The 23,330-nt window shown below is 56.6% G+C and overlaps 1 protein-coding gene across 1 annotated transcript in view; it reads right to left on the reverse strand.

Annotated features, from left to right (window-relative positions):
* The window catches only part of BCR (BCR activator of RhoGEF and GTPase), a 104,293-nt gene that overhangs the window by 51,135 nt on the left and 29,828 nt on the right, over positions 1 to 23,330 (reverse strand). Inside the window, exon 2 of the mRNA XM_037067469.1 lies at positions 1,430 to 1,611. Coding sequence (XP_036923364.1) covers positions 1,430 to 1,611 — 182 coding nt within the window. The remainder of the gene's footprint in view (positions 1 to 1,429; positions 1,612 to 23,330) is intronic.

Raw genomic sequence — 23,330 nt, forward strand, 5'->3', positions numbered from 1 at the left:
TAGGGAGGACACGGCAGTCTGCTCCAGGGGCCTGAAGGAGGAGCAAGGTCGTGTCAGGTGAAGAGCCCTCAGGGACAGTAGATGGACAGGGAGGACCTGTCCCAAGTTCAGAACTCCACGTACTTACTTAGGGCCCTAAGGATCCCTGTCTGCACCAAACCACACTTCCATAGTAAGAAGGGGGGTATACCGAGAAAAGCAAGGAAGTTGTAGGAAAGGGTCCACTGAGCAGTTGGGAAGGCTTCCAATGTGATGGCTGCACGGCCTCGATAAGCTGCTTCACTTCTCGGAACCCTGGGTCCCGCACCTGGGAACAGTGGCACCAGGCAATGGACAAGAAGCCCCCGGGGCAGGTGTGTGCTGCATGCTGCGTTCCCCTCCCGTCTTCACGTTTCAGCACGAGAAGCCCGCCCAGAACCGAGGTCTGTAGAAACCACAGGAGCGTAAGTAAGAAGCAGTCTTGCCGCCAAGACACCAGCCCAGAGAGGCAACGGCAGCGAAAAGACACAATTTTAGTTCTTCTTTGCAGTGACAAAAATGAAGCAGATTCCCCTCATTTTTAAATCTGGGGCGGAAATCACCCAGAAACAAGCTACTCAGAAGGTGGGGGGGCGGGGGCGGGGGTGTCGGGGGTGTCACCAGGGGCAAAAGGACCAGGGAAACAGAGGGGCAGTCTGCCCCAGGGGCTGGGATCTTCTCGAGGAGGAAGGAAGCTCGAGGTCAAAGGGGTGCCCTGGCCTCAAAGGCAGGGGCGCACGTCTAGGCCCGCCTGCCCCAAGGACGTGCTCTCCTGAGCTGCAGCACTGCAGAGGGCGGCGAGGGCTCTGTGCCAGGCGGGGCTGCACACCGGCAATGGGACAACCCAGGGCTGTGTGGCCCCGAGAGCAGCCAGTGCAAGGGCTGCCCCAAGGGCATCTGCTGAACGTGCCACTTTGCACGCGCCAGTCAACCCCGGGGCCTCAGTGCCACATCAGTGGAGTGCAGGTGGCACTGCGATCACAGGGAAAGACCACCATAGACATATGGGTGGGGTCCTCATCAGCACCCCTGGTGGTAAAATGGAGCAAATGCGTTTTGTGGAGTGCGGGGCTGGGAACCTAGACCGAAGGCACCCCAGCTCTGCACCACTGTTGGGGCCACGCCTGCAGCCCCTCGGCTTGCGCTGCCTGCCTCCCCCACAGCATGGCTGACAGAGTTCCATGATCCCCCCGCTCAATGCGCCCAGCAAGGCGGTCCCTGTGCCCCCGATGAAGGAATGAGGAAGGAGTTTCAGTGACTCCACACCAACCTTGGCTGCTCTGTCACTTACTTGGGACTTGCCCCTGAGCAGAGCGGCTGCAGGTCAGGGAGCCTCAGGGATAAGCACGGACAGCTGGCCTGCAGCTGAGCCCAAGCCCACCTCACACCGGGCCTGCTAGCCGGGACTCACCGCTTTGGTGGACTCCAGAGCTCCAGAGGCCAGGGCATCGCGGCCGCCCCTGCCCTTGCTGCCGAGGTGCGGCGAGGAGGAGGGCGAGTCGTCGATGTAGGGCAGCCCATCCTGGTGGCGGCGCTGCTCCTCAGCCCGGTCTGCGGCACAGCCGTAGCCGGGTGGCGTTCCGAACGACGTATCTGTGTGAGCAGAGAAGCAGCCTGTGTGAGAGACGGGGAGCAGGGCTGAAGGGCCGACCGCCTGGGAGTGTCTGCACCCCACCAGCCCCAGCAGCTTCCCAGCTGACAACACCTGCCCCTTGCAGGCATCAAACAGGGACCTTAGGTGCACTGGCCTTGCCTACGGTGCACAGACCTCACAACAGACTGGCCAAAGACCCCAGGGCAAAGAAGGGACAAAACAGCAGCTCGCTCCCCAATGATATGAGACTGGGCTCTGAATGCTATCTGGGACACACTTGTCCTTGTCCCGGGAGGGGGGGCCAGAGCCATTATAGAGAGGTAGACCCCAAATTCTAGTGTTTTGCCATCAGGGACAGTCCTCATACACGTGTCCAGGGGGATGTGATGAGGTAAAGAGCACAGGCCAGCACAGCAGCCCGGGTGCAAGTCACGGCCACCATGAGCAGCACCCTGTACCTGCCCGTCCCAGCCCGGAGACTGCTGCAGCTCCCTCCCCTCCACTGCCCATCCTGAGGCTGACTCCCAAATGGCCTGGCAAAGCCCCTGACCGCCTCCACCCCAATCACTGCGCCTGCCAATGAGGACAGAGAGCAGCTTACCCCGCAACACAGGCCCTGATACTGGGGACTGTCTAGTCACAGAGAGTAACACTCCCTCCCCATCTGAAGACAGACACCCCTTCTTCCGGGAAGGGTCAAGTCAAGGAACAAGCATAAGGGAACCTGTGGGCAAGGACAACAGGGTGGGGGGGGCAGTGTGGGATTGAATGTGGGAGGTGGGGTGGGCAACACAGGGGAGAGTAATGGAGGAAAAGGGGACAATTGTAATGAACAACAATAAATAATTTTAAAAAAGAAGCCCCCTTCTCCTCGGGCTAAATCACAAAGCCACATCCCTCGGCCTTTTCTTAGCTCTGTTCCCAGACCCCTCCCAGGACATCAGGTCCCATGGCCCAGCCCTCGCCAAGCCTCACATGGGAGCCACTTCTGGACTCCTCTGAAGGGCACTTTTGTGGCCCACAGGTTTTCCGACTGGTCACACCGATCAGCTTACACCCCCTTCGCTGCAAGCAGCGCCCCCAAAGGTGACCACCTCAGGTGGGCTCTGCAGCGTTCGTTCACCAGTTTACCACAACCTCTGTCACCAAACACACTCACTCTGGGGACCTGGCCCGCAACTCAGGCATGTGCCCCAGACTGGGAATCTGAACCGTTGACCCTTTGGTTCGCAGGCTGGCACTCCATCCACTGAGCCACACCGGCCTGGGCAGAGTAACTGATGCTTTTAAGTCAGGGGTCTGCACAGCTAGTCAGGGGTCCGCACAGCTAGTCACCCCTGCTGCGTTCCACCTGAGGGCTGCAGCCCACCATCCCTCTAACGCAGACTGCCACCTCCCAAGAACCAGAGCAAAGTGAGAAAAGGGGCTTGCTCCTCCCCCCTGTCTTAGGAACAGCCAGTGGGAAAGGCTCTCCAGGCCTGGACAGGCGCGGGCAGCACTGCGGACCCGGGGAGGGGCAGCTGAGCACTTCCTGCAGAGCTCTGCCCAAGGCTGAGACCAACACTGGGACCCTGCGGCTACAGGAGATTTGGGGAGAGGGAGAGCGAGGCAATTCCAGTCCGGAGCTGCGCAGACAGCAGCTGGCTTGGCGTGGAAAAGGGACGCATCCAGTGAAATCCAAACCCTCCCCCCCTTTTCAGGCAAGTGGGTTTAGCAGCCCTGGTCCCAGCCCTCTGCAAATCTATTCTCTGATGCAAGGGGGGAAAGTAAAAAACAAAACAAAACAAAAACCAACAACCAAGAAACAAACAAAAAAACCCCAAGAGGAGTAAGTCAGGAGCAGGGGGGTGGAGGGTGGGGTGTGGTGCCCCTAGTCAGTGAGAACAATACTGTTTTTTTTTTAATCCTTCAAAAATTTAAATACAGCATTTCCCTATGATCCAGCAATTCCACTTCTGGGTACACACTCAAAAGAAGTGAAAGTAGAGATTGGAACAGACATTTCTACGCCCACATTCACAGCAGCATCACTCACAATGGCCAGATGATGGAAGCAACTCAAGCGCCCAAGGCCGGGTGAATGAATCAACACCACGCAGTCTGGACACACAGTGGAGTATCACTCGGCCTTTAAAAAGCAAGGCAGCTCTGAGGTACAGATGAACCTCCAGGACATCACGCTAAGTGGAACAGGCCAGTCACAAAAAGACAAATTTAGATAATCCCACGGGTATGAGCTCAGTGCCTAGAGCAATCAAATCTGTACAGAAAGTGCAATGGTGGTGGCTGGGGGAGGGGAACAGAGAGCGGCTGTTGGGTGGGGTCAGAGCTTCAGTTTGGGGAGATGAGGAAGTTCTGGAGGGGGGCGGTGGAGACGGCTGCACAACAGTGTGAATGCACTTAAAGTCACTGACCTGTACCCTTCAGAATGGCTAGAATCACCCATTTTATGTTATGTCTATTCAACCACACACATTTCCTAAGGTCCCTCCCGGCCAGTGGCAGTGTTGGGGTGGCTGTACTCAGGGAAGGCATGAGGGGGCTTCGCTGTTCACCAGCGGCCCCCGCAACCACATCTGAAATAAGCGCAAAACAAGCACAGAACTGAAACTTCTAGGCTGTGCTCCCGGGCTGATGAGAGTGGGCACGATGGTGGGATATTCCTCCACCTACGTACTTGTTTAATAATGAAGACAATAAAGGAAAGCTTCGCACATGCTCTGCCAATGTCACCTCAAGGGGAGACCCTGGCGTCACACTCCTGGGCCACTTCCGATCCAGGCTGGGGGAGCTTCCTGCCAGCTAACCTTCTGGGGTCAGAGGAGAATCAGCCCAACAGATCACACACAGTGCCCACACAGGACCCTCTCAGTGACGGCCGCACGGCACGTGCCTGCGCCTGCAGACCCCCGTCCTCAGCCAGCCAGCCCACACCTGCTTTAAGCACCAGTGGCTTCAGACTGGCCTCAGGCTCTTCAGCTCCCCAGCAGCTTGTCTCTCCTGTCTCTCCTCCAAGCCGTGGTTCAAACAGCTCCCATAACCTCGACACTCCCCTCCCCATTTTTGCTGCTACAAGTAAGAGAACATGCACCACCCTCTGAGGCCTCTGCAGGGCCCTGCTGGGGCCCCTCCTACAGGGGTGCCCACGAAACGTGTGCAGAGCCCAACCCCGACCACAGGCTGTGCGTCTCCTGGGAGCAGCCAAGCAGAGAGACCTGCCCGGACCCAAAGTGCCCAGAGGGTCCCCAGGGTGAGTGCCTGGAGCAAGACCTTGGGAGAAACCAAAGTTATGCTCTCAGCCCTCCCTACCCAGAACAGATGGGAAGGGTCAGCAGAGGGTTCTCACAAGGGGATCGAGGGAAAGGGAAGAGGGACAACTGGGATCTTGGGTGGGGGAGGCAGAGAGACTCGATCATGCAGAAAGACCACAGGAAGGGTGGTCTCCCATCCCTGTTTACACTGTCAGCAAATGGCTGGGCTTTATTTATTTACAAAAGTAAAAGCGAATCAAACACCACCTTCCTTCCAGTGGCTGGGTCAGCTGCTGTGGGAGGTCTCTGCAGAAGGGGAGGTGGGTCAAACCTGCAGCAGCCCTCCTTCCCCAGCCCGCAGCCCCCAGCCTCCTCTCTCGGCCCTGCCTCCTCCCCTGGGTCACAGGCAAGCAGCACAGGGGCCGTGCTGATAACCTTTAAAGCCTGCAGCCCCCACCCTTGGAGGGGCCTGCGGGCAGGCACGGCCCCTCCAGGAGAGACTACGAAAACCCGCAGCTGGGACGGAGATCTGGGTCTTTCTCATGGGCCCAGATCCCATAGGTCAGTGCGGCTCCGGACCCCATGCTCCTCCACAGCCTGACGACGTCTCCCTCCACTGCCCTGTTGCTGAGAGCACATCTATCTACAGGGCCTGGCTCCTTTATTATAAAGCAGAACCTCAGGTACAGTCAGGGAATATCTGTGGCACTTTATGGAAGTAAAGTTTGCAAACAGTGGAAAAACCTCAAATCGTGGAAACATATTTGACTAAAAATAGCTACTACCCTTTGCCGGGAACATCCTCTGAACTAGACACCTTGCTGGCCGCCCACACCTGCCATCTCTTTGAATGCACCCCTCCCCCTTGGTGCGCAGGAACTTCTAGATGCCCATTTTCCAGACAAGGAAACTGAGTCTTCAAGACAAGAACAGGTGGATCCTGACTGTACCCAGACCCACCTGTGTGGCCTGCCTATTGAGTCACTTCCCAAACACAGTCCAAAGAAAAGACATTTCTAAAAGCCGAGCTGATGTGACCCAGCGATCTCCGCCCCCCCGGGTATGTAACTAAAAATGAAAACAAGTACGCAAACCAAAATGTGTACCAGAAAGTTCAAGCAGCGTTATTCACAACAGTAACAAGATAAAACAACTCAAATGTCTACTAGCTGATGACTAGATAAGGAAACTGCGTATATTTTACACAATGACATCTTTCGGCTGTACGGAGGAGGAAGTATTGAGAAAGGCTGTGACGTGGATGAGCCTTGAAAACACTATGCTAAGAAGGCAGTCACCAAAGACCTGACTCCACTTAAATGAATGTCCAGAATACGCACGTCCATCGAGACAGCAGGCAGATACTCAGTGAGTGTGGGGTTTCCTTCCGGATCGACGTCAGTGTTTGGNAAAACAACTCAAATGTCTACTAGCTGATGACTGGATAAGGAAACTGCGTATATTTACACAATGACATCTTTCGGCTGTACGGAGGAGGAAGTATTGAGAAAGGCTGTGACGTGGATGAGCCTTGAAAACACTATGCTAAGAAGGCAGTCACCAAAGACCTGACTCCACTTAAATGAATGTCCAGAATACGCACGTCCATCGAGACAGCAGGCAGATACTCAGTGAGTGTGGGGTTTCCTTCCGGATCGACGTCAGTGTTTGGAAGCTAAGTAGGTAGAGGTGGTAGTTAACCGACACTGTGAATATACTCAACACTCCTGAATTGTTCACTTTACAATGTTCAGTTTTGTTACCTACTTTCACCTACCCTCCTCCCCCCCCGACAAACATACGTCTGTTTTCCCCTCTCACACAAGGAACCCAGAGCACAATCCAGCTGTTTCCTGACCTCCAAGGGCGTCATCTGGACAGACGTCAGAATGCCTGGCACCGTGACCCTGGGCCACCCACAGGCAGTTCGTTCTGAGCTATCTGGTTGGTTTCGGTGGTTCTTCTGCCTTCTCCCCCCAGGTCAGGTTGGTGGCTGGTCCTTTTTGCATCTACACCAAGTGGGTCACCATCTTTTACAGATGAGCGTCCCCCATTCAGTCAGTCACCACACCCCGGTGAGAAGCCTGATTTTCAAGCCCTTGGTTCTGTGGGAGAAGAAGGGGCACAGAGAACTTCCCAGCCTTCATGCTGTCATCGCAACAGTGACATCAGCAAGCCAGCAGGGGAAGCCGCAACTGCCAGGGCTGGGGAAGGTCACAGTCCAGGCCAGTGTGTCACACGGAAGGCCCCAAGGTCAGTCCAATCCTTCCAGCGGGCCAGACAATGCCGGATGGAAAGGGCTTCAGCCTCCCCTGCTCACGGCCTGCACCCCGACTCTGCAGCAGCCCGCCGGGCCCCGAACGAGGCTGAGCTCTCGGAGAACACAGGCTGGCAGAAACAACAGCCCACCCTCGGGGCTCTTCGCACCCGGGGTTTGGGTTCCAGCTGTTTGGAGACGGAATCACAGGGTCAGGGACCGTAAGAGATCATCACCCTGGATTATCCAATAGACACTAAACCCAATGACAAGTGTCCTTAAAAGCAACAGAGGACAGAGAAGATGGTGGGAAGGAAGGGCTCCCCCATTTGGCAGTCAGGATACTGAGCCAAGGGCAGGTGTGCAGCGGGTGAGCCTGGGAGGCCAGGAGGGAGGCCTGTTCCCACATTCCCCCCAGCACTGCTCCTTCCGAAGGAGGCCTGGGAGGGCTGGACGGCCGGTGCACGTACACCCACCTTCCCAGAAGCACCCTTCCCAAGGGCCGAAACGTGGAAGCAACCTGCGTGTCCATCGGCGGAGGAAGTTCTGTAACACGCAACATGAATGAACCTTGAGGACCTCACGCCAAGGGAAACAAGCCAGTCCCCAAAAGACAAATACTGTACCGTTCCATTTCTCTAAGCATGTTATAGTCCGACAGGGCTGCCACAACAAAATATCAGAGATCAGCAGCAGAAATGCACGTTCTCACAGTTCTGGGAGCCGGACGTCTGAGGTCAGGGTGTCAGTTCTCAAAGTCCCACCTACCTACAAACACCTCGTGGGGTTAGAGCTTCAACATACGAATTTGTGGCTTGGGGGGGTACCCAAACATTCAGTCACGACATGCGAGGTACCTCTGCTTGGACAGGCAAATTCACAGAGACAGAAAGTAGGACGGCTGTTGCCGGGGCTGAGGGAAGGAAGAATGGTGAGTTGTTTCGTGGGCAGAGTTTCAGTTTGGGAAGGTAAGAAAGTTCTAGAGACGGACGGTGGTAGGGGCCGCACAATGCTGTGAAGGCACTTAATGCCACAGAACTGTATGCTTAAAAATGGTTAACATGATAAATTTTATGTTGAGTGTATTTTACCACAGTTTAAAAAAAAAAAACTAATGATCAGACACATTTGGAAATTTAATTTAAAAAAGAACGAAAGAAAAGACATTCAGCGTTATGGGTTGAATTTTGTCTCCCTGCCACGTTGAAGCCCTAACCCCCAGTACATCAAAATATGACCTTACTTGGGAACAAGGTCTTGACCAAGTTAGCATGAGGTCTTTGGGTTGGGCTGTGTCCTGATGAAAAGGGGATGTCTGTGCCCTGGCTGGTGTAGCTCAGTGGATTGAGCGTGGGCCTGCGAACCAGACAATCGTGCCTGGTTCGATTCCCAGTCAGGGCACATGCCTGGGTTGCAGGCCAGTTCCCAGCAGGGGGCGCATGAGAGGCAACCGTACATTGATGTTTCTCTCCCTCTCCTCTTCCCTTCCCCTCTTAAGATAAATAAAATCTTTTTTAAAAAAAGGAAAAAAAGAAAAGGGGATGTCTGGAGACAGACTGGCTCACAGGGAAAATGGCATGTACATGCGAAGATGGCCCCAAGGACCCAGGATGCCAGCCTGAATTTCGGGCTCTGAGACCTCTGTGGGCAACGCACAGCAGCGGCTACAGGCACCGTCCAGGTGCACTGCTTTCCCTACTCACCCCTCCACAAGGGAACCACTGGTATTGCCTTTTACAGGTGAATGTTGAAGCCATATGCCCGAACCCCCCAGCTGGCAAGCTGCAGAGCGGCAACTCACCTGGGCGGGTCTGCCAGGTCAGGGCCACTTCCTGGAGCCTCAGAGGGTTCAGCCCCACCCTGAGCTGGCTCCCCCACTTCAGGCAGCAGAATTTTGAGATGTACCAGATGTGAGCAGATGTTAAAAGCCAAGGAACAGACCAGGAGGTAGGAACATCTCAAATCTAGGCTAAAATGAGTTTACCCCTAAAAAAAATCCTCTGTGCTCATGAATCAAGCGGCTGGGAACTCTCCTGTCCTTGACTTAAGTACACACTTGGAAAAGGAAATGCAATCCCTCGGTTCCTGGCCCTCCCCCCCCCCGCCCCCCCAGCCTTCAGGGCCTTCTTCTATCATCCAGGAGAAAGAGAACAGACCGGCCAGGACTGCCAAGGCCTCACGGAGGCGCGTTTCATCTTGATGTTCCCACCAGTGAAATGGGGATAATGATGCTCCACCCACACACCCTGAGGGGGACAAGCAAGCCAGAGGAAGGATGGTCTGGAAGCACAAGTATCATTAATCATAATTATTGGAAGCCTTGGCTATTCACATGGTCCAACCTGAGATAGTTACAGGTCCTACGTCACTCCTTTCCAGAAAACCACGTTTTCTGACTGACTTCTTCGGGTATGTCTCTGCTCTCTACTTCCACACCATGCTCTACCTGGGGAAACGTCGTTGAGGCCTGCATGCTTGGGAAGATTCTTCTTGGGGCTGGAGGCCACATGTCGGCAGGGCCTGTGGCACCTGTCAGGCCACTGTGGGTCAGAAGGTGACCCTGGCATGGGGATCCCATCTGTCCGGCCCACTGCACAGCCCTCCAGGGCCCCACTCTGCCCGGCTCAGAGGCCCAGAGCTGCTTCGCCAGGAAGGCCCAAGCCCTCCATCATCTCCGCTGCACGGTGCTGTTCCATGTTAGGAATCAGCAGGAGCAGGGCTCTCCCCGCTTTGCAGGGGCCTGGGACTCTGCAGGCCACTAGGTTTCCCCAAGCACAGGGCCTTGGAAACAGCGGAGGAGTCCGCCAGAACACAAGCGGGTGAGGATCTTGGTCCAGATGCAGGAGGAGACAAAGGACTAGCCTCTGCTCTTGACCTGAAACTTGAAACTGTCGTGTGGGAATTACCACCTGCGGCGATAATCCCAGCTGTCATCAAGGCGTGACAGCCTGGACCAGGCCCCAAGCTCACTCCCCTGCTGGCCCGGCTCCCATCCCCCTCCCCCAGCACAGCTGTCATACGCCCACTCAGGGCTCCATCGCTGCCACCTGCGAGGTCAGGACAGCAGGTCATAACAAGGGTCTTGGGTATGCTTGGTTCTGAAAGCACCTCTAGGCAAAAGTGAGCCCTCCAGGGAGAGTCTCGACACAGGGCCAGGGCCGTGTAGACCACCACACCGCAGAACGCCCTGGGCCTGCGGTGTGTAGACACACTAGGCCCTCGAGAATCACATGACCCGGGGAAGAGAAGGCATTGGAAAGGCTCCCAGAGGTGTCCGACACCAGCTCTGAGCCAGTGCTTGTCCTAGAAACACCCCACACGGCAGAACGTCAGCTCAGAACTCCGGGACAGGCCTGGGGAGAACGAGGCCAATCCCTGCACCTTACCACCTGGACCCCTGCCCACTGCTGAGGTCGCTGTCCTGGTGTCCTTTCACCTCCAGAGTGGGCACCGCCATTCCCTGGCTGAGGGGGGCACTGCAGACCCTGTCAGATCACACCCCTGGCAGTGCCTGGCCGAACACGGCCAGCATCTAACAGCTGTCAGCCCTCCCCCGGTCCTCGAGAGGGGAACCCTAGCACCCTTCACTCTGCGCACGTGGGTCCTTCCCATTACAAACGGTTTGTCTCCCTGAAATCACTCTCAGCTGTGCAGGTGTGTGTTTCCTTGTTCTCACTTGATGTGCACTCTGCTCTTGGCAAGGGGGTGGCAGATGTCACTAGGAAAGCCAGGGCAATCTAGCTGGACCCAGCCCACCTTGGAGCCACCCACCTTCTCCCACCCCTCCAAAGAGGCTGCATGAGTCAGCAGTATAGCAGCTGCAGAGACAAACATCCCCTAGCTCCCGAGCTGCTCAGCCGTGGTGCGCCCTGGTACTGTGGGGTGGAGGCCAGGGCAAGAGACAGTCATGCTGAGAGCCACCTAGAGCCAGATGGCAGGGCTGAAGCACCTGTCTGGAGAGACCCCCTTCTCTGTAGGAAACTGAGAGCCTGGAGAGCACTCAGGCGCCACTGGAAAGGCCTCCAAGCTGGACCTCTAGCCACCATTCCCTGCCCCCCGAGCCATGGGGACTCTGCCCCCAGCGGCACAGACCTTGGCCTTGTGGGGGAGGCAACTCCACGATGTGCCTCCCTGAAAAACGTGAGGGATGCTCTCACCCGCCTATCGCAAGTTTCCAGAAAGAGCCATGACTCACCAGTGACACAACATGTGCCTCTCCTCTGCAGCCCCTGTTACGCTTAGAACTCAGAGGCCTGGCCGCTGACGCCCTCGCTGCTCTGCCAAGTTCTCTTAGTAGAAGCACCGACCTGGGTTTACACCCAATGCTCTGTCCCAGAGGGCAGGGTTCAGAGCCCCCAGAGGACTGTTGGAGAGAAACAGGAAATGAGTCTCTTCTCAGGTCCACGTTGTTTTCACCTTCGTTGTGGCTCAGAAGTCAGGAGCATCAGGTGCAAGGTACTGCGGAGCCAGGAAAGGTGGCATTGACCTTCACCAACCAGCCCCTTGAGCAGCAGCCAACTTGTGTCCACACACCCCTCTCCCCTGCACACCCCCCCTCCCACCCCATCTGCATCACAGTGCCAGGCAGCCCTGGGTGCCTGGCCCCGCAGCCCACCCAGCACTCGGGCTGGGCCCGGGGCCCACTGCTCTGGCTCACACACAGGCCCCGCCAGGGCTCACCCTCACCACCCCGGCTGCCTCCCACCTCTGTAGGTTCAGTTCTGTAGTCTCCCTCCCGTGCCCTGTAGCCCAACCAGATGGGGCCCTCCACCCCTCGATGCTGCGTTCTGGGCCTTGCACCACACTCCCACCCTCTCCACCCAGAGAGCTTCCCTCGGCCTCTGAATTCTAGCAAGTCTTTGCAGCCCACCACTGCGTCCACCCCCTCCCCAAATGTGACTCAGCCTGACACCTGCTCCACCCCGCTAGGGGGATGCTCTCCCAGGTTCTTCCTCTCCCTCGCTGTGTGTAAGAACCTCTTCAACTTTCTACTGACCTCACGACCTGCGTCCTGATGCCAGAACCTTTCCTGACTGCTCATGAGCATCTCAGGATGGCCCCGAGTCCTGTCCCTCATCAGGCCACTGACCACCCAGGACCCATGGACTACCGGTGGACGGACCAACCCCTGCCCACTCATTCAATGCATGGTGCCACCCCAGGGCCCAGGTCCAAATAAACCACCATCCCCCCCCCCCCCCCCACAGCCACCAACAGGCAGGAGTGCCTGCCGGGAACACGAGATTAAAGGCAACCCCCCTTTTCTAGAAGCTGATGATACATAGTGAAATTTCCATTCACGATCCTGGAGAGCCCAACTGTGCACGAGCTCTGTGAAAACACTCACACGGACACCCCACAGCTGACAGCCACCCGGAGGACTCGGCCTGGGCTTCCGAACATCTGAGGGGTGTGTGGGTTGAGCTCATTTCTGAGTCACAAAGACCAAAAGTGATTTTTGGGGTCAGTGACAAGCAGGAGAGCTTCCAACATCTGCCCACTGACCCCACGTGCCCATGGCCAAAAGGCCGATTTTCCGTGGGCCCCGGGCCGGCATGCCTCCTGCAGCCGGGGAGGCCTCCATACTGTGAGAACTGGGAGGGGACATGCTGACAGAGGGCAGCGGGGTGCTAAGGGCCCAGGTACCTACTACATGCACACACGGGGCCAGCACTTTACATTCATCATTGGACCAGAGCCGTGTGCTTTGGGAGAGGGGGTATGGGGGGAAGCAGTCATGGTGTCTTTTCTGTTTCCAAACGACAACAGCCTGTCACTACTGGGTGGAGAACTGCCACAGGCTGCCTCTGCCAGGAGAAGGGCCAGTGGGAGCAGTGAGAGTAAGCTGCTGGGGCCTGGGGCCGGCACAGGCTGCTCGGAGGTGCGTTTCAAGACTAGAGCATCTGAGCTGGGAGACGGGGCCACAGGCAGGCGCTCGGGTCGTGGAAGGCTTCAGAGCAGACACCTCCCCACTGTGCAGGGCTCCGCCTGGAGCTGCCGGGGCTCCCAGGAGACCACGGCGGGTGCAGAGGAGAGATTTCCCACCAGACCTCGATAGTGGGGGGCCATCGTCCTCTCCGAGGCTTCGGACCCAAGTGCAGGCTGAAACCTTCTGAGTGGCCTCTGCCCTGACATTCTCCTCCCTGCACAAGCCTTGTCTGTGTGTGGCATGTGTGCAAATGTGCCTGTGTGCTGTTGCATGTGAATGTGTGTGTGCACGTGGCACGTGTCTGTGTGTAGATGTGTGCACACGTGTAGCAGGCTGGCCACTCCCACTCGTCTTGGCCAAACTGACACAGAACAGAGGCTCCGTGGCCTGGCCCCGCAGCATCAGACCTCGCTGACGAGATCTCTCTACATCTGTGCGACACAGCAGCACCTAGAGTCTCTCTCACTGGCCACAGCACCCTGGGGCTTAAGAAAAACGGGGGGGGGGTGCATACACACAGGTGCCTCAGGTGGTGTTCTGACGAGCCACTGGGACACAGAGTGGGTGACCAGGCTGAGCTGAGCTGGAACCACGATCTCAGTTAGGCCCTATCTGCCCCCAGGCTCCCACCTCTGCAGGTGACAGAGCCAGGCACCCCTTCTAGCAGGCCCAAGGCCACCCCCCCCCCGGCTGGGGGCAGCTAAGTTGCTGGTTTGGGGCAGAATTCACCAACTAGGCAACAGAGACTTTGGCTCAAACCTAGCCCCACCACTGCCCAGGTGGGTGACCTTTAGTTACATTTCTCTGGGGCCCACGCTTCCTATCAATAAAAAGAGGATTCAGCTGGTCCGGCAGCCGCACACTCGGAGGAGGAGCTAGAGGGCACTGTGCTCGGTGCGGCATCCAGGACAGCGCCCCCAGAGGTTCTGCCTCCTTGGCTGGGCCAGGAGCTCTGGTATCAGGGGGCCCTGTCCTTGGCAGAGCACTGGGCCTTGAGATTCCAACTGCTGGGGAGCCACGAAAGCAACATAAAATCAGGAAACAATGCCAACATCTGAGTTACTAAGTCAACAGTGAGTCCCCGGACGAGAAGGCTAGAAAGGACAAAACAGCTCAGTGTCTGAAGGGTGAGTGGCCCTCGGACAGACCGAGGGTGCACACGGAGCAGGCAGGCAAGGCAGGGCCACGGGGGGGCCAGGCAGCGCTCAGAAAGAGGACAATGAGACCCCCAAGGACTGACTCACTCCTCTGGGACTACCTTCCCCCCTCCTACAGCACTAGCCTGGGATCAGATTCTCCTTCTGAAAATGAGCGGGCGTGGGTGGGGACATACCTCACAGACCCATGTGCTTCGGGAGCCCGGCCAGATGGTGCAGGTGGCCCGGGCATCCAGGGAAGAACGCACTGTGGATTCCTGCCGGGCTCCACGCCTGCCCAGCACAGTGGCAGGTGGGGCAGGGGGACACAGCTCCTCGCAAGGCAGCCTGAGTTCACAGGGCCTCCCGTCCCCACAGGTCCCTCCAGCACGTGTGGCTGTCCCTGTGCCAGAGTACAGCAGGGAAATCATCTCTCAAAGTCCCTCCCTCCCCACTCCCGAGCACCTGCATGCAGCCAGCCATCACAGACCTCACTAATCCCAACACAGCCCTGTACGTTCCTAGAATCACTCCCCTTTGACAAATGGGAAAACAGACACAAAGAGAAACAGTGACTCGCCTGATGCCATCAGATGCTTCCAGACACTGTGCTCCCCAGTCCCACCCATGGGGCCCCCCCACAGAGACACAGGAACCCCGTACTGTGGTGGGGCACATTCCACAAAGGATACTATGTGTCCATAACAACTGCAGGGAGTGGGTGGTGCTCTAGGGAATGACAGCTGGACTGGGCAGGGGACCAGGCTGCTGGGGAGGCAGGCTTGGCATGCAGGAGAGGCAGGTGGGGTGGGGGGAGGCAATTTCTGGGGTCCTCCAGCCAGGAATCCCTGATGTTACCAAAGGTCTCCAGGATTTCATGGCCTGAAGCCCTTCTCTCCCTGGAAACCTGGGCGGGAACTTTAGTTAATAGGCAGACAGCTGTACCTACCTGCAAAGACCTCTGAGTCAGACAGACCACGGAATCAAGGGAAGGGCCTGGAGCAGAGCAGCGATTGGGCAAACTGGGGTGTGCTGCTGAGTAACCTGTGGGAGGTGAGGAGGAGAGGAGCTTGTGCAGGCCACAAACAGGAAGGCGCTCTGGCTTGTCGGGGACCTGGCCTGGAGGGCCCTCGAGTGTGGGCGGGGCCAGGTTCAGGCGCTGGGAGGAGCCACAGGGAGGTTACTGGGGAAGGCCCAGGTGCCCAGCCAGCACAGGCGCAGCCCTCCAAGTGACCTCGAACGAGGACAGTGGTCAGTGATCCCAGGGAGCACGACCGCACAGAAAGAGGGCCTTCAAAGGCAGAAGCTTGAGCGTGCAGCCCCAGGACAGACAGAGAAGGCACACTCCACCCTTCCCCACTCAGAGCTAGAAATTCTAGACAAAACATGTGAAACGGCTATCGCGAGACTCTGGAAAGGTAGGAGAGGGACTGGATGGGAATCTCAGAACCTGAGGGATACCCTGGTGGTGAGCTGTCTGGTGCTTTGGTTTTGTTTTTTAAACTTTTTTTTTTTTTAGAGCAAAACTGAGCAGAAGGTTTCCCGTGTGCTCCTTCCCCCACCCAACGGCCCCCACCATCAGCCTCCTGCACCAGAGTGGGACATCTGCTACAATCAGACGGGACCGTCACTATCACCATCCCCAGTCCTCAGTCGGCATTAGGGGTCACTGCTGGTGCTGTGCATTCTGTGGGTTTGGACAAACGTTTAACGACATGTGTCTACCAGTACAGTACCAGGCAGAGCATTAGGTGTTTCTGCTTCCTATCTATCCCAGCCTGGGCGTAAGAGCAGCCCAAACCACCCATAGGCACAGACAGAAATTTAAAAAAACGAACAGAAAGCCTGCTCACTCTAAGCCAAAGGGCCAGGAAGGAGGGATTCTCTTGACCTTACCGACCTTGCTCTAGGTAGACAAAATGGGGCCCCCGTTCCCCTTCCCATGGAGAGCGGGCCCCCAGGTGTGGAGCCCTGCGGTATCTCTGGTCGGTCTACCTAGGCGAGCACCACCTAAGAAGCAGCGACCCTGCCTTCACCAACACGTGGCGGGCCCTCGTGGGGGAACCTGGGAAGTGGAGCACGTGGGGAAGGTCATGGAGAGGAGGGAGCCGCAGAAAGGACCCTGTAAATCTGGGTGTGAAGCCTGGGCTCACCCCAAGCTGCACGTGTGTGAGACCCCCTAGAATCAGCGCAGGACTGGGAACTGAACCATACCCGTGGGAATCAAGGCTGGCTCCTACCTTTCAGTCTGACCCCTGGGGGGGTGCACAGTGGGGTGGATGGTGGGGTCACAGGCCGCAGAAAGTGGGCTGGGACATGTGGTCTGAATTGAGCTGGGTCAACACCCTGTTTTAACAATTCGATCAATATCCTCAGAATATTAAAACGGAAACCAGAGTCTCTTAACATAATATTCAAAAATGCCCAAGATACAATCCAAAAGTGCTTGAGAGAGAACCAGGAAACCCAAACAGCCGTCCAGGGAAAAAGTAATCAATAAACATCAACCCCCCAGGACAAGCCAAAGGTGTCTCAGAGAAACCCAGGCGGCCTGGGCTCACCTCAATCCACCAGGAACAACAACAGCACATGCCCTGGAAGGGAGGGAAGCCCCCCACCCGTTCACTCTCTCCTGAAAACCTTCTGAGACTTGTGAGTCCCGTTTTCTCTTAGTGGAACTCATCAGGGACCACCCACCCAGACCCTTGCGCCCCTGAACATTGCTAGGGCTGACAAAGGCTGAGGGAAGGGGGCCCCAGGGGTGGACAGCAGTGGTGACAGCGGCTAGGCACACAGGCACCAGGACCAGATTACACGGTCCAGCCTTCCAGATTTCTCAGGAGCAAGAACTGCCTGGGAACCAAACCTCCGATAACTCGGGACCTCGAACATTGCAAAGGAGCTCCACGCTGTCATCGTGGACCAGGAATGGGTTTGTTGGGGGAGGGGGACAGAGGAAGAACTGCTGAATCAGAAAGGTCAAAGGTGTCCTTCGGGACCGCTGTCACCAAGCACTGGAAAAACGCTGGAAAATAGCCCATCCTTTCCAAAGCTCCCCCAGATGGGAATGTCTCACATTCCTCGACAGCTTATCCCAGTGTGTAGCCACCTCCCAGTCCAGACGTTCCTCCTTGTGTCCCGCAGGGCAGCTCAGACACTGGCTAACTCTCTCTTCTCAGGGCTCCTGGAATCTCCCAACCCAATTATGAGCTGGGTGACATGCAAGAGGCACACCCTGGGAACCTCTTCTGACAGCTGGGGACAATGGGAGCGGCTAGGCAGGGCTGCTTGAGATCAAGTATGACAGCCACTGCTGCACCTGGCACATAGTAGGTGCAGAAAGTGGTGGCTGCTGAGAGCAAGCGGCCCTTGTTAGCCTGTGTCTGTCTCCAGGCTATCAAAATCCGCATCTTCAAATATTTCCTGAAAGGCCCTATTTTCTACTCTTTGAATCACTCAGCTAGTTCAGGCAGCTCAGCATTTGCATGGGTTTTGGCTTTAAGGGAATTTTGAAAGAAATAGGTTTTTTTATTTGATGAATTTGACATGTTCCATTTTGTAAATCTGAAATGTACAGCATGTTACTTTGATATGCTTGTATAGTGTAATATGATTGCCATAGAAGCAATATTTATCACAGTACAATCACTACAGGGCAATACTGGCATCTATATTCATTATACTAGGCATCAGATCTCTGTAGCTTACTTACCGCTTGTTATACGTTTATGCCTTAAATACCATCATCCGTCTTATCCATCTCACATCTCTGGGAACCAGCATTTTAGTTTCTATTTTTTTTATAGCTTTCACTTCTGTAGAGTCCACACTGAGGAATTTTTCTGGAGCTCAAGGTGAGGCTGTGTGGACAGCAGGTATTGCACCTACTTGCTCCAAAGGCGCCTGCCACAGACGCACACACACTGCCGGCCCCAGGTCACCGCAGGCTCCCTCCCAGGCTGGTCTCCATGCCCAGTCCAACTCCAGCCTGCCCCCAAACCCAAGTCCTTCCGGCCCCTTTCAGGTGGAACTGAGTGGGCGTGAGTTTCCACATTAGACCCAATTTAAAGGACAGAACTGCTGGCGAGGAGGAGCCTCGCTGGGATCCCCGAGCTTTTTCTGCACAGCCAGCCAGTAAATATTTTCAGCTTTGCAAGCCATGTGGCATCTGTCACAACTACTCAGCTTTGCCATCGTAGTGTGATAGCAGCCATGCAGCTTGCACAAACCAATGAGCATGCTGTGTTCAGATAAAACTTTATTTACAAAAGCAACTGGTGGGCCAGACTGGGCCATAGTTTGCTGACCTCTGGCCTACACGGCGGGGAGAGGCCCCGACCACAACCCTCTCTTCGTGGTCAGGACTTGGCGATCTCTTGCTGTCATCGTTGACCTAGAAATTGGCTATGCAGCTCGGGAACCTCTCTCTTCATCTGTGCCCAGGCACTTCAGTGCTGCCAAGAACTTCCCAGGCACCGCGCCATGAGACGAAAGAATGCCTCCCCTCACTGCCTCTGAATGTGGCACCCAGTAACAACACACACACACACACACACACACACACACTCTCTCTCTCTCTCTCTTAGTACTAACAAGCATAAAAGAAAGACTTTGGGCCTTGTGGGAAGAATGTCTCTAAAAAGAAAGCTCACATCAGCCACAGCAGAAAATACGAGCCAGGATCTTGATTCACACTTAACAGAAATGCTGCTGGAAAACAGCGCAGGACTCTTGGAGGAAATGAATCATTTATGGAGGCCAAGCAGGGGGTTTGCATGGTTTCTAAGGCAAGGCCCGCCCCACCCGGCCCCACCCCAAGGACGGTCCCTCCCCGTCTTCAGCAGGGCCTCCAGGTCCTGAGGACGGAGAGCAGGATGTGGGCAAGGGAGCGTGCCAGGCTGGGTGGGGAGTTTGTTTGTGTAGGTTTTTACATGCTTATTTCCAAAAGGATCTGAGGCAGCCGGAAGAAACTGAACAGTGTAAAAATAAGACCACTGGGAAGAAAACACAAAGGAGGGACCAAAGCGTGTTTGTTTTAGGTCTGCGGGATGCACTAATCATGCCAACCGAACACGGAATTTGGCCCCCACACTTCCTGACGGCAAAGGCCAGAAGAGGGGACAGTCTTGGATACGCGCTGCTGTCAGACAGGGAGCTGGGTGGCTGGGATGCGAGGGTCCAGATTCCTCACCGAGGGCTCCTCAGGTCTGATTCCACCCACCCCCAACTTGCTGGAGCGTGTTGCAGATACACAATGGCGAGAATGGGATACCAACCAGAGGTCAAGGGTGAGAAACACACCCTGGGTCAACGCAGCCTCCTCCAGACCCAGGGGAATTTCCCCCAAATCAAAGTCCTGGACAGTGGTCAGCACAGGCTGGGCAGGAGGGAGCTCAGGCCATGCCCTCAGAGTCCTGGGTGTGGGAGAGCCTGGAGCATGGGCCCTGCACTCTGGCCTCTGGCCGGCAGTCCTGGCTTTGGCCAGCCCACTGCTGGAGGGATCTGAGAAGCAGGGTGGGGTCCACCAAGTGAGTAGGCCCAGAGATGCACGGAGAGGAAGCCCTGAAATAATCACAATGTGTGCTACTCTGGGCTTGGGTGATGTCCCTGGTCCAGGCTCCTGGGGGTCAGGGGTCCTCTCCATTTAAACAGAAGGGGCACCAAGCACAGGAGAAGCACAACACCAAACTGTTTTGGTGAGTAGGACGCACACGTGAAGGAGGCGAATCTCGGCTAGGGGCAGGCAGGGCCACCTCCTGCGGGGCCACTCCCTTCTGGCAGCAGCCCAGTTAACTGCCCCTGATGCCCAGCCTGCCTGCGAGGTCTCCATGGCTGTCCCCAGGCGTTGTGGCTGCGAGAGCCAGAGACATCAACGAGAACACTCAGCTCTAGCCCTGCCCTGCTCCAGGCTCACCAAGGGCTGCTCTGCCCAGGCTTGGGAGGGACACCCCCCTCCTCTGCTGAGAGGAAGCTCTCCTGGCAGACCAAGGCACCAGGGTGGGCAGCGGGTGATGGGGGCGGCAGTGGGCTATCCTCCCAGCCTCTGCCCTCCCCTGGGAGAACGTGGCTCACTCACTCACCAGGTCACTCAGGGTGAGGGGATTTCAGACCCACCCAGAGGCGAGGTGGAAGCTGAGCTTTAGAAGAAATGGTGTCCCCCGCCCCCCGCCCCGTACTACCCAGGTTGCCAGGGAGTAACACAGGCAGGTCACCCCCAATATCTCCTTGCACAGTCTGCAATCAAAGTCAAACAACATAAATGCCAGCCCCCAAAACCATCTCCGAGGAGAAGGTGGTCCCAGGACACCAGGAGTGACTGCTCTGTGGCAGCCCTGGTACATGCCCAGAGATGGGTGCCCACGCCCATCTTCCTGTTGTGGAGTCAGTCCTCACATTTGCAGTTTCAGCACCAGCTTCCTTTAGACCATGTGGAAGGGAGAGATAAACTGGCCCTCTCAGCCGGTGGCCAAGATAAGAGACCTCCTGTCACTCCCCTTGAGTGGCATCCTAGGCAGAAGGGCCTCTGCCCTTGGGAAAGGCAGGAAGAGGCGGCTCCCCGGGAAGGCATGGCCTGAGTCAGGGTTTAATGGGGGAGAAGGAAAGAAGAGGTCAGGGAAGTGCTTGCCCCCCTCGGAGGAGGGTCAGAGCCCCTGGTCAGCTCTGTGGGAGGCTGGGTGAAAAGCCCCTGGGTGCAGCTGGGGCCCAGCCACAAAACCCGGAATCTCGAGGCTGGAGCCACTGCCCTCCTGTGCACTGGTGGGGCAGGGAAGTGGCTGCCTCCTCACCCACTGGAATCTGGGGCTTCAGAGACCCCTTCTGCCAGCCCCATCTGGGGCCCAGCAAGTCAGGAGGACCACTGCTCTGAGGGGCGAAAGCCACTGCATCAGCGTGCACACGCACCCAGGACCTTCGCCCACAAGCTGCCACGTGCAGGATGTCGCAGGTTCATGAGGACAAAGTCAGCGTCCTCACTGGGGAGACGGGCTCAGAGACGCTGAAACACGTGCAGACAGTGCAAACCCCGGCCCCAGAGCCACTGCTCCTCCCCAGTGGGGTACACAGCCGTGTGCAAGCACGCACACACACACTCACACCCACACCCTTGTGCACCCTAACCCAACTCCTTTGGTTGAGAGCCCTTGTCCACACAGAAGTGCTGCCCAGAGACTCAGAAATGGGGACAGGAATTCTGCCCAGGTGCCCACCTCGAGGTCCCGACTGCCCAAGAAGAAGACTCAGGCTCTCGAACCCCGTGCCTCAGGCAACAATGATCTGACTTGGGCCTTATGAGCTGTTCAGGGCACACCGCTGGTTAGGGTCCCCAAACCACTGGGCCTGTAGGCCATGTCTTTCTACCCTGTGCCCTTAGCCAAATCCCACACTCCCTTAGCCTTCTCCCCAAAATCTGCACCCACGCCTACTCCAAGATGCTTCCCCTACTCCGAATGTTCATAGCACTTTGCATTTGTGCAACTAATTTGGCCTTTCTCGCTAGTGTACCATGAACGGCCCCTTTCCTTATCTTAATTCTTGTATTTGTGCTCCGTGTCCCCACTTAGGCTGGAAACTGCCAGCACCCGAGTTCTGTCAGGACCTGACTGTGTCTGGGAGGGGGCCTGAGACGCGCAACAGGCCGGTGGCCATCCCGTCCCCCTGAAAACAGAACCGGGCACCTGCTACGTGTCAGCACCACTCTAGGTGATGGGGATGCAGAGGTGAGTGAACACAGGCCTCAGGAAGCTTGGACGGGAGGCAGACTGACGGGGGGACGGGGACAGGGACACGCGATGGGCCCCGCTTTTCTGTAACCAAGATGACCCCCCCCAAGGCTGTCTGTTGAAGAAATGGGAGGCAGGCAGAAAACCCAGTAAAACCAATCTGAAAAGCAAAAATTACATTCACCACCGACTGGGGATCTGAGCCGAGCCCCGAGAAAGGAAGTTTCCTCGCCCTGGAGGTGAGATCCCTTCAAGGCCCATCGGAGCCGGGAACTTTCTGTGAGAAGCTCTGACCCGCGCAGGTGCCCTCATCTGGCCTCTGCATTCAGCACAGACGCGGGTAAAAGGGGTTCCCTGCTTCCCTCCCCTCAGTCTCCTACAGAACCCCCCAGTCTCCTGCTCCAAACCCATCATCTGGAACCCCTCCCGTGAAGACAGCTCCCATCTGTCCTGGTCCCGGGGGAGGCGGTGCAGAGATGCGAGAGCCCCCACGCACGATGCTGTCAGAGGGAAGCCAGAGTGAAGGGGGGAGGGCGGAGAGGCAGCTGGGGGAGGACCAGGACCCGCTGCCCCGTGAAGCAGAGGCGCCTCTGCTCTCCCTGCGGAGGGTCGTCCTGGATGTGAGCAGCAGAGGCCTGAAGTCTCCATTTGGACCGTGAGCAGGTCACTGCTCACCCGCATTCCGATTCTCTGGTTTGTAAGAAAGGGAGCAAATTACGGATACAAATTCCTCGTGCACTGGGAAGAATAGAGTATGGCACTTGAAGCAGTTCTAGTTCACTGTCAAGGAGACTGGAACCAGGAGATAATTACAAGGTACTGCGAGCCCATTAGAACAAGGAACTGAACCTAAGGAAGCCACGTCCTGAGCATCAACAGACCTCCTAGCAGCAGCTTCAAAGACGCCAAGAGGCTGCCACATGAGGACGACTCCCTGAGCATCCCCAGGGACCTTCTGATACAGCGAGCAGATCCAACCCCTTAACCAGCGGGACGCAGAGCCAGAAAACGAAAAACATCTCAGCAGCAGCTCTCAGTGCTGGCTCCTCTCCTCTGATTTTCACATCTCAGGAGCTTATTGCAAAGAGCATGAACAAAGCCTCAAGTAAAGAGTAGCAGAAAGTGAGTTGAGCTTTTCTCATGGGCAGGGAAGGAGAAGCAATCCCCAGCAGGTCTCGGGCGCCAGGCTCGGGGATCCCCGTGTTTTCAGCACTTCACATCTGAACTTGGCCAGGAAGCAGATGCTGTTGCAAAGATACAGCCGCTGAGCCAAAAGGACCTGGGTAAAGAGAGCAGCAGTCTGGGCTGGCCATCCCCCAACCACCTGGTGTCACCTGCACCTCGCTTCTCCAAGGAGGTCATACCCCACCCCCTTGCCCCCCACAAAGCCCCCCTGGAACCTGACACGCGGCTGTCACTACACTATG

This window comes from Sturnira hondurensis, unplaced genomic scaffold (assembly GCF_014824575.4).
Source record: "Sturnira hondurensis isolate 20B ecotype Veracruz unplaced genomic scaffold, ASM1482457v3 Scaffold0017254, whole genome shotgun sequence".
Taxonomy (NCBI): domain Eukaryota; kingdom Metazoa; phylum Chordata; class Mammalia; order Chiroptera; family Phyllostomidae; genus Sturnira; species Sturnira hondurensis.